The following is a 15,779-nucleotide window of genomic DNA, read 5'->3' as shown; positions in this document are numbered from 1 at the left end:
GGCAAACATCATTCTTCCCAGTTTACAATAAGAAAACTGGTACAAGATTTTGAATAACTTGCCTGCATACGTCTTCTTTCAGTAAGGGGCAGAGAGGCATGACACTCATCAAACTCCAAGGCAGACTGTGCCTGCCTCCTATATTTGTTTTACCAGAACATATACAGAGGAGTTCTGGCACACATCACATAATTTTTAAGATGGCAACTAGAAGCAAGGTTTGAAAGACATTTTTTGACATTGTAATATTTATTATTTCAACTCTAAGCTCAGACAGAGCCCATAAGGAATTTCTTATTTGGTTCAGCCAAATAATGGAAAAACGAGTGCTAATTTTCATTACTGACATACAGTGAACCAAAGTGAATATTTTACATTTACTATTAAAGATCAAGGTGAGTTAGCTGTAGAATGAGAACTCTGAATACAAAAATAACTTTGCCATCAAAAAGCCATCCAGATCAGGACTGTTACGGAAGTGGACCAGCTTTAGGCACAGACAGCATTGGTGTAGAGGTCACAGCATTTAGCAAGGGCTATGGCACTGAACTCTTTATCTTCCCAGGGACCAGGAAAAGAAGGAGGGTTGGTGCCATTCAGAGAGGTACTGAAATGAAAAGCCAGAGAGATACATAGTGGGTCAGATAAAAACAATGCAACAAGATGTAGCAATAAGTTCTACCAAGCAGGTGAAAACAAAAACAGAAACTTATTAATGAATCCAATCACAATGACCAAATATTGGGCTGGCTGAAATGTTCATTCGTTTTTTTCCATAAGATGGCTCTAGTAGCACTTAGTTGTCTTTAACTTCATTTGAAACAATTGTATTAGATTGTATTGTGACAGCTGTCATATCAGCATGCAATTAAAAAAAAGAACTTATCAAAATTGGTGAATTTTTGTGTAGCCATTTTAATATTGAAGGTGGAAGAAAAAAGCAACATTTCAGCATATTATGCTTTATTATTTCAAGAAAGGTAAATGCAAATGAAATGCAAAAAGAAAAACGATTTGTGCAGTGTATGGAGAAGGTGCTGTGACTGATGAAACGTGTCAAAAGTGGTTTGCGAAGTTCCATGCTGGAGATTTCTCGCTGGCCGATGCGCCACGGTTGGGTAGACCAGTTGAAGTTGATAGTGATGAAATCGAGATATTGAGAACAATCAACGTTATACCACGCGGTAGATAGCTGACATACTCAAAATATCCAAATCAAGCGTTGAAAATCATTTGCCCCAGCTTGGTTATGTTAATTGCTTTGATGTTTGGGTTCCACATAAGTTAAGCAAAAAAAACCTTCTTTACCTTATTTCTGCATGCGATTCTCTAATTAAATGTAACGAAAACATTCTGTTTTTAAAACAAATTGTGACGGGTGATGAAAAGTGGATACTGTACAGTAACGTGGAATGGAAGAGATTGTGGGGCAAGCGAAATGAACCACCACCAACCACATCAAAGGCTGGTCTTCATCCAAAGAAGGTGATGTTGTGTATATGGTGGGATTGGAAGGGAGTCCTCTATTATGAGCTCCTTCCGGAAAACCAAACAATTAATTGCAAAAAGTACTGCTCCCAATTAGACCAATTGAAAGCAGCACTCAAAGAAAAGCGTCCAGAATTAGTCAGCAGAAAATGCATAATCTTCCATTAGGGTACAGCAAGACCACATGTTTCTTTGATGACCAGGCAAAAACTGTTACACCTTGGCTGGGAAGTTCTGATTCATCCACTGTATTCACCAGACAACTGCACCTTTGGATTTCCATTCATTTCAATCTTTACAAAATTCGCTTAATGGAAAAAATTTCAATTCCCTGGAAGACTATAAAAGGCACCTGGGACAGTTCTTTGCTCAAAAAGATAAAAAGTTTTGGGAAGACGGAATTATGAAGCTGCCTGAAAAATGGCAGAAGGCAGTGGAACAAAACAGTGAATACGTTGTTCAAATAAAGTTCTTGGTGAAAATGGAAAATGTGTCTTTTATTTTTACTTCAAAACTGAAGGAGCTTTTTGGCCAACCAATAAATAGGACAGAATTAAGCGTATTTTCTCATTCATGCCCAAGATAGTACTAGCAAGAAATCCTATACAATGTGCCTGCTTCTCTGTCCAGTTCATAACCATAGTCTTTTGGGGAATTTCCTGTCCAAACATCACTGAAGCAACATTTATGCCTTGTAATGATTTAGAATTGAATTTATTCTAAATAGTGAGATGGTACTCCAAAGCCACTTTCCTCTTGAGAAAGGAAAACAGCTCAGGCTTGGTGTGTATGTATATATGTATGTGTGTTTCAGTTTTATGGAGGTATAATTGACAAATAAAATTGTAATATATAGAGAGTGTACAATGTGATGATTTGACATATGCATATACTGTGAAAGGATTCCCAACATGAAGTTAACACATCCATCACCTCACATATTTTACCTTTTTTTTTTTTTTTGGTGAGAACACTGAAGTTCTATTCTCTTAGCAAATCTCAATTATATAATACAGTATTATCAACTATAGCCACCATGTTATACATTAGACCCTCAAACCTATTGATCTTATATCTGAAAGTTTGTACTATTATACCAGCTTCTCCCTAGTCCCCTATGCCCCAGCCCTAGGCAACCACCATTCTATGAGTTCTTTTTTGTTGTTTGTTTTTTTTTTGGATTCTGCATATAAGTGAGACCATGCAGTATTTGCCTTTGTCTGGCTTATTTCACTTAGTGTAATTGTTCATCCACATTGTTGCAAATAGCAGGATTTCCTTCTTTTGTAAGGATGACTAACATTCCATTGTATACATACACATTTTCTTTATCCATTCATCTGCTAGTGGACACATAGGTTGTTTGAATACCATGGCTACTGTTAATAATGCTGCAGTGAACATGGGAGTACAGATAGTGACTTTGGTTCCTTTGGATATATACCCAGAAGTAAGATTGCTGGATCATATGGTAGTAGTTCTACTTTTAATTTCTTCAGGAACCTGCAGAGTGACTGTACCATTTCCCATTTCCACTAAGAGTTTATAAAGGTTTTCTTTTCTGCACATCATTGCCAGCATTTGCTATAACTTGTCTTTTTTATGACAGCCATCCTAACAGGTGTAAGGTGATATCTCATTGAGGGTTTTATTTGTATTTCCTTGCTAGTTAGTGATATTGAGCACCTTTTCATGTACCTGTGGCCATTTGGTTGAGTTCTTTGGAAAAATGTCTATTCAAACCCTCTGCTCATTTTTAAATTGGATTACTTGGATTTTTTGCTATTGAGCTGTATAAGTTCTTTGTATATTTTGGATATTAATTCCTTACTGGATATATGGTTTACAAATATTTTCTCCCATTCTGTAGGTTGACTTTTCATTTTGTTGATGGTTTCTTTTGCTGTGCAGAAGCTTTTTAGTTTGACGAAGTCCCAATTGTTTTTTTTTTTTTTCGCTTTTTAAAATTTTTATTATTTTTTGGCTGTGTTCGTTCTTCATTGCTGTGCGCAGGCTTTCTCTAGCTGCAGCAAGCAGGGGCTACTCTTTGTTGTGGCACATGGGCTTCTCACTGCAGTGGCTTCTCCTGCCACAGAGCATGGGCTCTAGGTACGCGGGCTTCAGTAGTTGCAACGTGTGGGCTCAGTAGTTGTGGCTCGAGGGCTCTAGAGTGCAGGCTCAGTAGTTGTGGCTCACAGGCTTAGTTGCTCCACAGCATGTGGGATTTTCCTGGACCAGGGATCGAACCCATGTCCCCTGCATTGGCAGGAGGATTCTTAACCACTGTGCCACCAGAGAAGTCCCCCAATTGTTTATTTTTGGTTTTGTTGCCTTTGCTTTTGGTTTCAAGTCCAAAAAATCATTGCCAAGACCAATGTCAAGGAGCTTACTCCCTACATTTTCTTCAAGGATTTTCAAGGTTTCAGGTCTTATGTTAAAGTCTTTAATCTGTTTTGAGTTGATTTTTGTTTATGGTGTAAGATAGGAGTCCAGTTTCATTCTCCTACAGGTGGATATACAGTTTTGCTAACGCCATTTATTGAAAAGACTACCCTTTCCCCCACTGTATATTCTTGGCTCCTTTGTTGAAAACATGGGTTTATTTCTGGGCTCTCTATTCTGTTTGATTGATCTGTGTGCTTATTTTGAAGTCAGTACCATACTGTTTTGATTACTACAGCTTTGTAATATAGTTTAAAATCAAGAAGTGTGATGCCTTTAGCTTTGTTCTTCTTTCTCAAGATTGCTTTGGCTATTCAGGATCTTTTGTGGTTCCATATGAATTTTAGAATTGTTTTTTCTATTTCTATGAAAAATGCCATTGGAATTTTAATAGGGATTGCATTGAATCTGTAGATCACCTTAGGTAGTATGAACAGTTTAATAATATTCATTCTTCTAATCCATAAAAATGGAGTATATTTCCATTTATTTATCCCTTCCATTTTTCATCAATATTTTTATAGTTTTCAGTGTACAGATCTTTCCTCTCCTTGATTACATTTATTCCTAAGTATTTTATTCTTTTTGATGCTATTGTAAATGGGATTGTTTCATTAATTTCTCCTTCCAATAGTTCATTGTTATTGTATAGAAACACAAATGATTTTTGTATGTTTATTTTGTATCCTGCAACTTACTGAATTTGTTTATCAGTGTTAACAGTTTCTTGGTGGAGTCTTTAGGATTTTCTATGTATAAGATTATGTCATCTGCAGACAGAGACAGTTTTACTTCTTTTCTGATTTGGGTGCCTTTTATTTCTTTTTCTTGACTAATTGCTCTGGCTATGATTTCCGATACTATGTTGATTAAAAGTGGTGAGTGTGGTAATTCTTGTCTTATTCCTGATCTTAGAGGAAAAGTGTTCAGCTTTTCACAATTCAGTATGATGTTAGCTGTGGGCTTGTCATATATGGCCTTTATTATGTTGAGATACATTCCTTCTACATCCAATTTGTTGAGAGTTTTATCATGTAAGGATGTTGAATTTTGTCAAATGCTTTTTCTGCATCTATTGAAATGATTATATGGTTTTTATCTTTCATTTTGTTACAGTGGTATATCACATTTATTGATTTGTGTATGTTGAGCCATCCTTGCATCCCAGGAATAAATCTCACTTGATCATGGTGTATGACCTTTTAAATGTACTGTTGAATTTGGTTTGCTAATTTTTGTTGAGGATTTTTGCATCTATGTTCATCAGCAATACTGGCCTGTAAGTTTTTCTTATGGTGTCCCTGTCTGGCTTTGGCAACAGGTAATTCTGGCCTCATAAAATGAATTTGGAAGTGTTCACTCCTTTTATGTTTTTTTGAAAAGTTTGAGAAGATTGGTATTAATTATTCTTTAACTGTTTGGAAGAATTCACTAGTGAACCTGTCTAGTCCTGGGCTTTTTTTGTTGGAAGGTTTTTGATTACTGATTCAATCTCCTTACTAGTAATCATTCTGTTCAGATTTTCTATTTTTTCATGATTCAGTCTCAGTCAGTTGTATATTTCTAGGAATTTATCCATTTCTTCTATGTTATCTAATTTGTTGGGATATAATTTTCCATAGTAGTTTCTCAAAATCCTTAGTATTTCTGTGTTATTAATTGTAATACCTCCTTTTTCATTTCTGACTTGGAGTCTTCTCTTTTTCTTAGCTTAGCTAAACATGTGTCTATTTTGTCTGTCTTTTAAGACAAATGGCTCTTAGTTTCATTGCACTTTTCTGGTGTCTGTTTTTGTCTCTATTTCACTAGTTTCTGCTCTGACCTTTGTTATTTCCCTTCTTCTATAACTTTGGACTTTGTTTTTCTTTTTCTTGAGGTGTTAAATTAGGTTGTTTGAGATCTTTTTTTCTTAACATAGGTGTTTATCACTATAAACTCCCCTCTTTGAACTGCTTTTGCTGCATCTCATAAGTTTTGGTATGTTGTGTTTCCATTTTCATTTGTCTCAAGATATTTCTTCAAGTTTTTCCCCCAGTTTTATTGAGATATTATTGACATATAACATTGTATAAGGTGTGCAATATAATGATTTGATATAGGTATATATTGTGAGATGATTACCACAATAAGTTTAGTTAACATCCATCAACTCACACAGTTACAGATTTTTCCTTGTGGTGAGTAAAGATATTTTATTTCTCTTTTGATTTCATTTTTGACCCATTGTTCAGGAGCATGTTGTTTAATGTCCACGTATATGTGAATTTACCAGGTTTTTTCTTGTTACTCATTTCTACAAAATGTTTCTCATTTTGTAGCCTAACATATAATCTATCAGATAATTCCCAAGTGTACTTGAGAAGAATGTGTACTCTGCTGTTGTTGGATGGACTGTTCTGTAAATGTTGTCAGGTTCATCTGGTCTAACATGTAGTTTAAGTCCAATGTTTCCTTGTTGATTTTCTGCCTGGATGATCTATCTGTTGTTGAAAGTGGAATGCTGAAGTCCTCTACTATTATTGTCTCTTCAGATCTGTTAATACTTGCTTTATATATTTAGGTGCTCCATGTTGGGTGCATAAAAATTTACAGTTGTTACATCCTCTTGATGAATTGACCCCTTTATCACTATATAATGACCTTCTTTGTTTCTCATTACTGTTTTGGCTTAAAGTCTATTTTGTCTGATATAAGTATAGCTACCTTTGCTTGTCTGAAAAACTCTCTCTCCTTCAATTCTGAAGGACAACTTTGCCAGGTAAAGCATTACCAAGCATTGGTTGGTATTTTTTTTCTTTTTAATATATCATCCCACTTTTTTTCTGGACTGTAAGGTTTCTGCAGAAAAATCTGCTGATAGTCTTATGGGAGCTCCCTTGTACATAACAAGTTGCTTTTCTCTTGCTGCCTTTATCTATACTTTCTTTGTCTTAGTTTTGACAGTTCAATTATAATGTGTCTCAGTGTGGGTCTCTTTAGTGTCCCAAAGAGAAGAATTGCAGCCAGCACCTAGATGCAGGTTGATTAGAAGGTGGACCCTCAGGCACCAGCTGGAAAGTATGCAGTCAAATCCCTTCCAGGGAAAGAGTGGGAGATGGACATTTTTGACTGCTTCCTCTACACTGAGCCTTGTGGGGCAGGCAGGGGGTGGTGGGGAAGTAGGCACAGTACAGTCTTAAAAATTGGGGCACTAGATGTTCAGTCTAAACCCTTCACTGCTTAAGGATAAGCTTAGAGTTGGGAATTCCCTTCCATTATATGGTGCTGTGCCAGGGGTGGGTTTTATGATGAGACTGTTTCTCAGCCTTTCCTACCCAATTCAATGTGGGTATTTTCTCAGTTGTAGGAGTCATTCAGCTAGTTTCTGGATTTTTCTTAGAGGGAATTACTCCATGTGTAGCTGTACATTTGGTGCATCCATAGGAAGAGGGAAATTTAAGCCTCCTTTGTTGTTATCTTGGTCTGGAGTCACTCCAAATATATTTAGCATGAATGAATTGGACAAAAACATTATCTCTTTCAGATTTTAGACACTAATGATGCTTAGTATGTGACTTTAGGCAAAAAGTCAGTTTCTGTTTTGAAGGCAGAAATGACCAGGAAAGAGTATTCTACTAATTTTTTCATGAAGTTCAGTGATGTAAAGACAACTCATCATTAAACACAAATTAGCGATTTTCACTTCATTCATTTCCTTTGACTATGCTTACAATGACATCCACTGAACTTCCCCAAGAACATAGGAGTCATAACTATGCCAGACCAGTGATCTATCCAGTTTATAATTCATCTTTAATAGTACAGCAAAAGGATTATTTTTTCAGAGGATGTTGGTTGCTTTCTCTGGTGAAAACCTCCAAACATGGGAGGGTAATGTCTGTTAACTTGCCATAGTAACCTGTTAAGGAGCTAGTACCCAAACATCTACCTATATACTGAACAGATCATTTACTTAATGACAACTTCCAAATCTATCTCCAGTTCTTTTTTCTCTCCTGAACTTCAGACCCAAGTTGGTTTGTGAGTTGCTTAACATGATGGTCCCACAGGTACCTCCAAGTCAACATATCCACCTGAATTAAGCCATAATCTCTCCCCTTTAGTCTCATTCCTGGAACTAGTCCTCTTCCTGTCAGTGAATGAATGGCATCCCTCAGACCCACTTGCCCAAGCTGGAAAGGGTACAGTCATCCTTATCCTGCCCTTCACTTCAATAACCAATCCTATTGATTCTCCTTGTTCTAGTGCATCTTCATCCTCACAACTACTTAGTATTAGCTCTCATCATCTCTTACTTGGGAGTATTACAGCAATGTGTTTATTGATCTCCCTGACATCCAAATGGCTACCAGCATGATCTTTTGAAAAAACATACCAGTGTTAAGAATTCTGTAAGTCAAAGTCTAAATTCCTTATCATTTCATACAAGGCCTTATAAGATCTTTCAGCCTCATCTCTCAGAACTCTCTTCATTCACCCATATATCACTACTAATACATACATCTTTTGCTTTTGAAGAACCAAACATTCTAGTTCTTCAAATCTTTCATTTTGTGTGTCCTGTAACTAGTTCTTTCAGCTTAATGATATACTCTCTTTTTTTTCAACTGACTTCTTTCAGTATTTTTTATCTTTGATTTTCTATAATTTCAAAATATGCTTAAGTATAGTTTTCTTGGTATTTATGCTGCTTGGTGTTTTCTGAGCTTCCTGGATCTGTGGTTTGGTGTCTGACATTAATTTGGAGAAATTCTCAGTCATAATTGTTTCAAATATATCTTCTGTTCTTCTCTTGGTATTCACATTATGTGTATGTTACACCTTTTGTATTTGTCCCACAATCCTTGGATACTCCATTCTGTTGGGTTTTTTTTCAGTCTTTGTTCTCTTTTCTTTTCAGTTTTGAAGACTTCTATTGATATATCTTCAAGCTAGGAGTTCTTTCCTCAGATGTGTTTAGTCTACTAGTAAGCCATCAAAGACATTCTTCATTTCTGTTACAGTGTTTTTTGATCTGTAGCATTTCTTTTTTGTTCTTTCTTGGGATTCCTATATCTCTGTACTTACATTGCCCATCTGTTCTTGCTTGCTGTCTACTTTATCCATTAGAGCCCTTAGCACATAAATCATAGTTGTTTGAAATTCCCACTCTGATAAATTGAAATCTCTGCCATGTCTGGTTTTGATGCTTGCTCTATCTCCTCAAATTGTGTTTTTTGCCTTTTAGCAGGCCTTGTACTTTCTTCTTGATAACTGGACATGATGTACCCAAAAAAGGAACTGCTGTAAGTAGGCCTTAGTAATGTGGTGGTGAGGTGTGGGGGAGGGGAAGCATTCTGTAGTCCTATAATTAGGTCTCAGGCTTTTAGCGAGCCTGTGCCTCTGCACTGTGAACTTCACAAGGGTTTCTCAGTTTTTTCTCCCCCTTTAAGTGGGATAGGATGACTAGAGTGGGCTTTAGTTGGGTATTTCCCTTCTTCCAGGTCAGGTAGGCTCTGATAATACCCCAGCTGGTTAGGCTCTGGTTAACTAGTTTCTCCTGAGGGCAGGCCTTGTTTAAAAAAAAAGAGTGCTCCGGTGTATTTCAAAATGGCTCCTTTTCCCCTCCCCCTGCCAGAAGAATGAGGGGGTTTTTGTCTGATATTTACTGTGAGAACTTGGTCTAGCTCCCAGAGGTAAAGCTCCCCAAAGTGTAGGGTTGCCCCCTATAACTGGGTCCCCCCAGAGTTTTTAACATCCAGACCTGTCCTCACTGAGGCTCCAGCAATTCATTTCAGGTTTTCCTGTCCCAGCACAGGATTCTGTGGCAGTTTCCGCTCATGAGTCTGCTCCAGTAAGCCATGTGTTTGCCTGTCTGTCTCTCCAATCTTCAGGTCAGCAGTTTGCCCTGTGTCTCTTACAGATCCAAGAAGAGTTATTGATTTTTCAGACTGTTCAGTTTTTTTCTTGTTGTTAGGATGTAGTGGTGACTTCAGAGCTCCTTACATGCTGAACCAGAAAACTATTCTAATAATATCCCAGAAATTGGTAAACAAGTTCATTTTTACACTATCCGAATGCATCATGATTTTATCAATTCAACTTTATCCTCTTTCAGTCTTCACTTCTGTCTGAAGAAGGCTATAAGTTTTTAGCCACTTAGGACCATTGCCAAGTCTTCACCTACAACTTATCTATAATCACAATAAATACATCACTTCTGATCAGGGAAACCACCCTCCCTTACTTCCCCTCACCCTCCACTTCTCAGTGCCCCATCAATACAGGTAAAATCTGTCACTTGTCCATGCTAGAGTTAATAGTGAGTATGCATCTAATAAGAGAAAAAAACGGAGATCTAGACCACCACAAATACCTGCCTCCCTTCTTATACACTCTATTCAGCATCCATGTGATTACCCTCAAGACCTTACTTCTCCCCACTCCCAGAAGATTCCTGAGTGGAGGAGAGCATAAAGGAGGAGGGGGCAGGGATCCCAGTGCTCACTCACCTCCGAAAGAGCTCTCTGCAGCACACATAGGTCTCATAGGTTCGATTGGTGAAACTTGTGTTTAGGAAGGAGACACAGTCAGTTTCAGCTCCCCTGGGGACATAGAGGATTCCTGGGTAAAGGAGACAGAGATGCTAAGGGGAAGCTTTTACACATGTTCCTTAAGGCTCTTAATTCTTTGGGTATAAATTGAGAACACTGTAGATTTGGTGCCTTTTCTATGCATATGTGAGATGGAGAGTTAAAACAATTTTCTGAGACTAAGCTGAGACACTTACCTGCCACACAGGCGCTGATAAGGGATACACAGGCCCCTGTGAAGAGGGCACTGACCACAACCTTGGACAAGTCACTCTTCCGGTGGGGTACCACTGATGCTGCGGACAACAAAACAAAATAATTCAATCTCTTTCCCACAAGGCAATTAGGCATACCCCATGAAACCCCATTAGAAGAATGCTGAGGATCAAAATGCAGCAGATGAATAGCATTCTTACCACCAACCACCAGAGGCTGGACAGTGGTACCCTAAGAAGTGTGTATATTCATTAGTCCTAAGGGGTCACTAACTTAGACATTCCCCAGGTCAAGGATTGTGTCTGACCCTAACTATTTAGTGGTTCTGTGAACATTCCCAATATATATCTGAATTAAGCAAAGCCCTGGGTTGCTCCAGACAGGTGCAAATGCCTTGGGTGTTCACTAGTTGAAATCTGCATTCTTAACCTGGACAGAATTAGATGGACTATTTTGAGCCAGAGAAATAAGGAGGTTAACATTCACCTAAGCCTTAGTCACATGATGCATATCCCACTACTGGATGACAAGCTCACAATCAGATTGTAATTGGGCATCAGAATTAGAATACAGGGACTTCCCTGGGGGTGCAGTGGTTAAGAATCTGCCTGCCAATGCAGGGGACACAGGTTCGAGCCCTGGTCCAGGAAGATCCCACATGCCGCGGAGCAACTTAGCCTGTGCACCACAACTACTGAAGCCTGCACACATAGAGCCCATGCTCAGCAACAAAGAGAAGCCACCAAAAGGAGAAGCCCGCGCACCACAACGAAGAGTAGCCCCCGCTCACTGCAACTAGAGAAAGCCCGTGCATGGCAATGAAGACCCAACACAGCCAAAAATAAATAAATAAATATTTTTAAAAAAAGAATTAGAATACAGACAAGTGTTTAACAGAAGGGAAAAAGATAAACTGAAAGGAAATTGTTTTACCTTTAAATTGTTCGATCAGCTACCAAGTAAATCAACTTAATGATTCTAGCCCAGAATATGAGTGCCACAAAAAATGGACACACTGAGCTGTATTTTTCTTACACTTTATTTCTCACTTGGATCTTCCAAACTCTTGGAATCCCCTGCCTTCAAGGACAATCCCACTTTCCTCATATTATTTCCTCCAGCCATCACCATTCAGCAAGATTTTCAGCAACCTAATTGTATCTATGTATGCTTCACATACTCACTCCTCCCACACCTGGTGACTTGTAGCTTTTAATCCAACACTTCACACCACTTGCTCTAATTATCTATCTGCCTTATGTGTCTGCTGCTTTTATTTGTCCTTTGATTCCTTGTGCAATGCCTAATTCTGTGAAGTCAACTGGTGAGCAGCATAATTTCAGAAAGTACCTTCACTACTGAATAAAAAACAAAATACCTTTACTTACATATGCACTATGTCCATTTAATGGCAAAATAAAAATAATATCATTATAGTCTTCCTCATAGGGAAAATAAAAATAAACTTGGTCTTTTGGGCCTCCATTTGAAAGGGAAAAAAATGACAGAAGTTGAGATTGCAAACCCAGCCTGGGCTTCATGCATAGCCAGGTAGCATGATTACCTTAACTCCAAATTAACTTCCACCTGAGAGGCCCATTTCACATCAGCTTCTCTATCTGATCTCAACTCATACTGACTGTCCACTACAGATGCTGGGAACTGGCTGGCATATTGGGTAGCTGGGAAAATGAATTAACTCACTCAAGCCTCCCAGTGTGATTCCTATGGAACTAAGATTGGCAAATCCACAGAGTGAAAATGTTGTAATGATTTCGGCTCTCACCTAGGGAAAACAAAAATAAATAAGTAAATTCAGTCCTATGTGCACAGTCGTATAATCATGATAGACGTTCCAGAGTACTTAGAACCCCCAATCTTGTGTGTGCTACTCTAAGGAATATGGAAAGGATGCTCAGAAAATAATCGTTTCATGAGTTATTATAGGGATAATGATATGGAACCACCATGGCCTTTTTACCCAATGCTCTTCTTGTTGAAGCCTATGAATTAGGAGAAGGTCTAGGAATGAGGATGATTGAGAGAAAAGAGATAGAGGGAGAGAAAAAAGGAGCTCAGTTTATAGCAATTTAAACTTATAAATGAAGAAGGAGACCTTAGACTATCAGAAATAGTATCCTCCTTGGACTGCCCCAACTGTAAAGGCTCAGTAATTACATTCTAGAGAGAAGCTGGGTCAGAGTGTAGGGGACTAGCACACAGACCTCAGGGCAGCTCAGGCACCGAAGCTAAGCGTACTGTTACTCTTGCTTTGTGGTCAGGCCTGGGACCCTGGAAAGGGATCTGTGGGTGTTAAACTTTAGTGTAACACTTTTTGTGTGCCTGAACTGTTTATGCTTTTCTAGATTGTCACTTACAGAAATCCACTGTTTCTCGCCTCCAATCCACTCTTCCACTCCAGAGAGACGTTTGTTTTTGTACTGAGACAGTTGCTGATAGGCCACAAACTCATTTGTGAAGAACTTGATCCCCACCATCTCAGCCACCATCGGACAGTCTGCCCACTCGACACCCATCATGAAAACCACGGGCCTTAGGATATAGGAGCAGATGACCTGGGTGAGAGAAAGAGACAGTCAGGAGACAAAGACTTCTCTGGAACCTTGACTCAGTATCCTCCACCCTTCTCCTCTCCAAGCTCCCTCAGTGCACTGTGGGTCAGGAGGACATGCACAATTCAAGGACTACTTAAACACACCCTAGAGAGACAGCCCAATAAATGGAATCCTTTACCTGAAAAGTGAGTCCCTGTATGTCTACAAGTTCCCCTAGCCAGGAGAGGGCAGCATTGATGAAGGCCAACACGGCCAAAAAAGCAATCAGGTTGGCTGCTACGTTAGCAGCAAGGCCTATGGCATCTGTGGCTCCATTGCTGGCAGCTTCCAGAACATTCTTCTCCTTCCTGTGGTTATTGGGCATAGGGGAAGAATACGGTGTCTAGAGTAATCTCAGCTCCTCAGAGAAGAGCTGTCCCAGTGTCCTAGCAGTGCAGGAGTGCAACAGGAGAGTGCAAGAACAGCTTGAGAGGTGATGGGGGTTCCTAGTGACCCTTTTTGTGGAAATTACACTGAAGCAGTATCAGATTTAATCACCATGAAATGGTACTGACACAAAGGACAGAGGATAATGGCATGCAGAAGAGAGAGGCAGGTGGGAGGGTTAAACAAAAGAAAAAAATCAACATGATTAGCTAAAGGCAGAGGTAGACAAGAGGGGATATGGAATCATATTATTTCTTCTCCAGGAGACTTGAAGCCTCTGCCACCATAGCACCACTCTTGACTCTGCACCTGACCTCACCATCTCCCAAATTATATGCCTCATTGGACTCACCCATGGGGCAATTTTACCCCCTCCTTATTCTTGAACTTGGACTCCTCCACTTCTGGATATACCAGCTTTGACAAAGCAAGAGCAGAAGGGGCAGCCATCACAGAGGCAGAAATCAAGGATGACGCGTCAATCTGTAAGGCCAGACTTAGGAATGAGCATCTACAGAACCCAGACTTGGGCTCACCCAGGAGTGATCAAACAGACTATGCTTACCCCAAAGGATATGAAGGCTCCCAAGACAGTGCCTGAGATGGTGGCAAACCCTCCAGTCATCACTGCATGGAGTTCTGAAAGCGTCATGTCTGCAAGGTATGGACGGATGAGCAGAGGTGCCTCTGTCTATAAAAAAGAAGAAGAGAGTCAGATTCAGAAAGGTGCAGCTCCCTATCACAGAGTGCCCTCCCCAGCTCCGGGCACACATCCTTCCAGTGTGGGTGCTCTTCCAAAACTAAGCTCTGCTCTTAGGCTCTCCCAGTGTCTGGCTCACCCCCTCTGGTACCTAATCATATTCTGGCTAGCACTCTTCTCATGTGTTTTCATATCAGTTTGTCTCATCTATTTAAAATTTAGAATGCTATAGAAGAAAAACAGTATATTTCTTTTTTATGTTCTCAACGTCTAAAACTATATACTCGGGAATTCCCCGGTGGTCCAGTGGTTGGGACTCCGCACTTTCACTGCCAAGGTCCGGGATTCGATCCTTGGTTGGGGAACTAGGATCCCACAAGCCACGTGGCGTGGCCCAAACAAACAAATGAACAAGAACTATATACTTAGTGAATGACTTTAGTATAGTGTACTTACTGAGTACATATTAATTGCTTAAAAGGTACTCATTAAATGAATTGCAAATAGATGACTGAAGCCCAATGTTGATGAAAGAATCAAAAGAAATAATGTTTGTGAAAATGGTATGAAATTATGAAGACCCAACTATGTAAAATATATCTAGCATTGACCTAAGAAATACTTATTATTTAATGAGTGACAACTATGTGCCTAGTGCTATATGATATGCTAGGGACATTCCTATGAATAAGGCAAAGTTCCTACTCTTAGGACTTTATAGTGTAGCAGAGGAAACTAAGCTGATTATGGAGAATTTCAGCAAAATGCAGCATGCTATGGTAGAAGTGTACAGAAGTATTCTGAGAACATTTCAAATACCATTAATCAGCCTAGGGCCTTAGGAGAGAAAGACCTCAATACTAATTCCTTGTCAGTTTGACAGGCCATTGTCCCTAACACTGAGCTGATCAGTCAGTAGCATACATTGAACACCTACTCCATACAGACAAATGTATCAAACAAGTATTATGGGGACAAGCTTTGGTGTTAGCCCTGAGCAAGGCAAGCTATTGTCTCCTTAGAGACCCTGGAAAACAAAGGTCACAGGAAGAAACCAGAATATGGAGGAAACATCTTTCATAGCCCCTGAAGGGGGATGACTTGGACCAGGGCATTTCCCTAAATTCCTGTGTAAGAAGTTGGATCTGTGGTTAAGTATGTCCCCATTACATACACCCATATAAGTATTATTAGGTATGAAAAGTAAAAGCAATGAGCTGAGTTCCAAGTTTTCTTTCATCAGAGTGACTGGCTGCCCATACAGTCTTCATCTATTTGACTTTTCAAAAGGAAAGCATACATTTCTCAAACTGTTTTCTGCCATACTCTCTGTTCCCCAGAGAAGAGATCAGAAGGCCT

At 39.3% G+C, this 15,779-nt stretch overlaps 1 protein-coding gene across 1 annotated transcript in view; it reads right to left on the bottom strand.

Moving 5' to 3' along the window:
• Positions 1 to 489: 489 nt before the first annotated feature.
• The window catches only part of SLC28A2 (solute carrier family 28 member 2), a 42,303-nt gene continuing 27,013 nt past the window's right edge, over positions 490 to 15,779 (bottom strand). The window contains exons 11-18 of the mRNA XM_060098350.1: positions 14,286 to 14,411; positions 14,073 to 14,203; positions 13,473 to 13,641; positions 13,097 to 13,294; positions 12,423 to 12,504; positions 10,700 to 10,798; positions 10,422 to 10,533; positions 490 to 607 (exon numbers count right to left, since the gene is read on the bottom strand). Coding sequence (XP_059954333.1) covers positions 490 to 607; positions 10,422 to 10,533; positions 10,700 to 10,798; positions 12,423 to 12,504; positions 13,097 to 13,294; positions 13,473 to 13,641; positions 14,073 to 14,203; positions 14,286 to 14,411 — 1,035 coding nt within the window. The remainder of the gene's footprint in view (positions 608 to 10,421; positions 10,534 to 10,699; positions 10,799 to 12,422; positions 12,505 to 13,096; positions 13,295 to 13,472; positions 13,642 to 14,072; positions 14,204 to 14,285; positions 14,412 to 15,779) is intronic.

This window comes from Mesoplodon densirostris, chromosome 4, assembly GCF_025265405.1.
Source record: "Mesoplodon densirostris isolate mMesDen1 chromosome 4, mMesDen1 primary haplotype, whole genome shotgun sequence".
Taxonomy (NCBI): Eukaryota; Metazoa; Chordata; class Mammalia; order Artiodactyla; family Ziphiidae; genus Mesoplodon; species Mesoplodon densirostris.
Note: the sequence above shows the minus strand (reverse complement) of the source record. Positions and strands in the feature narration are given on the sequence as shown.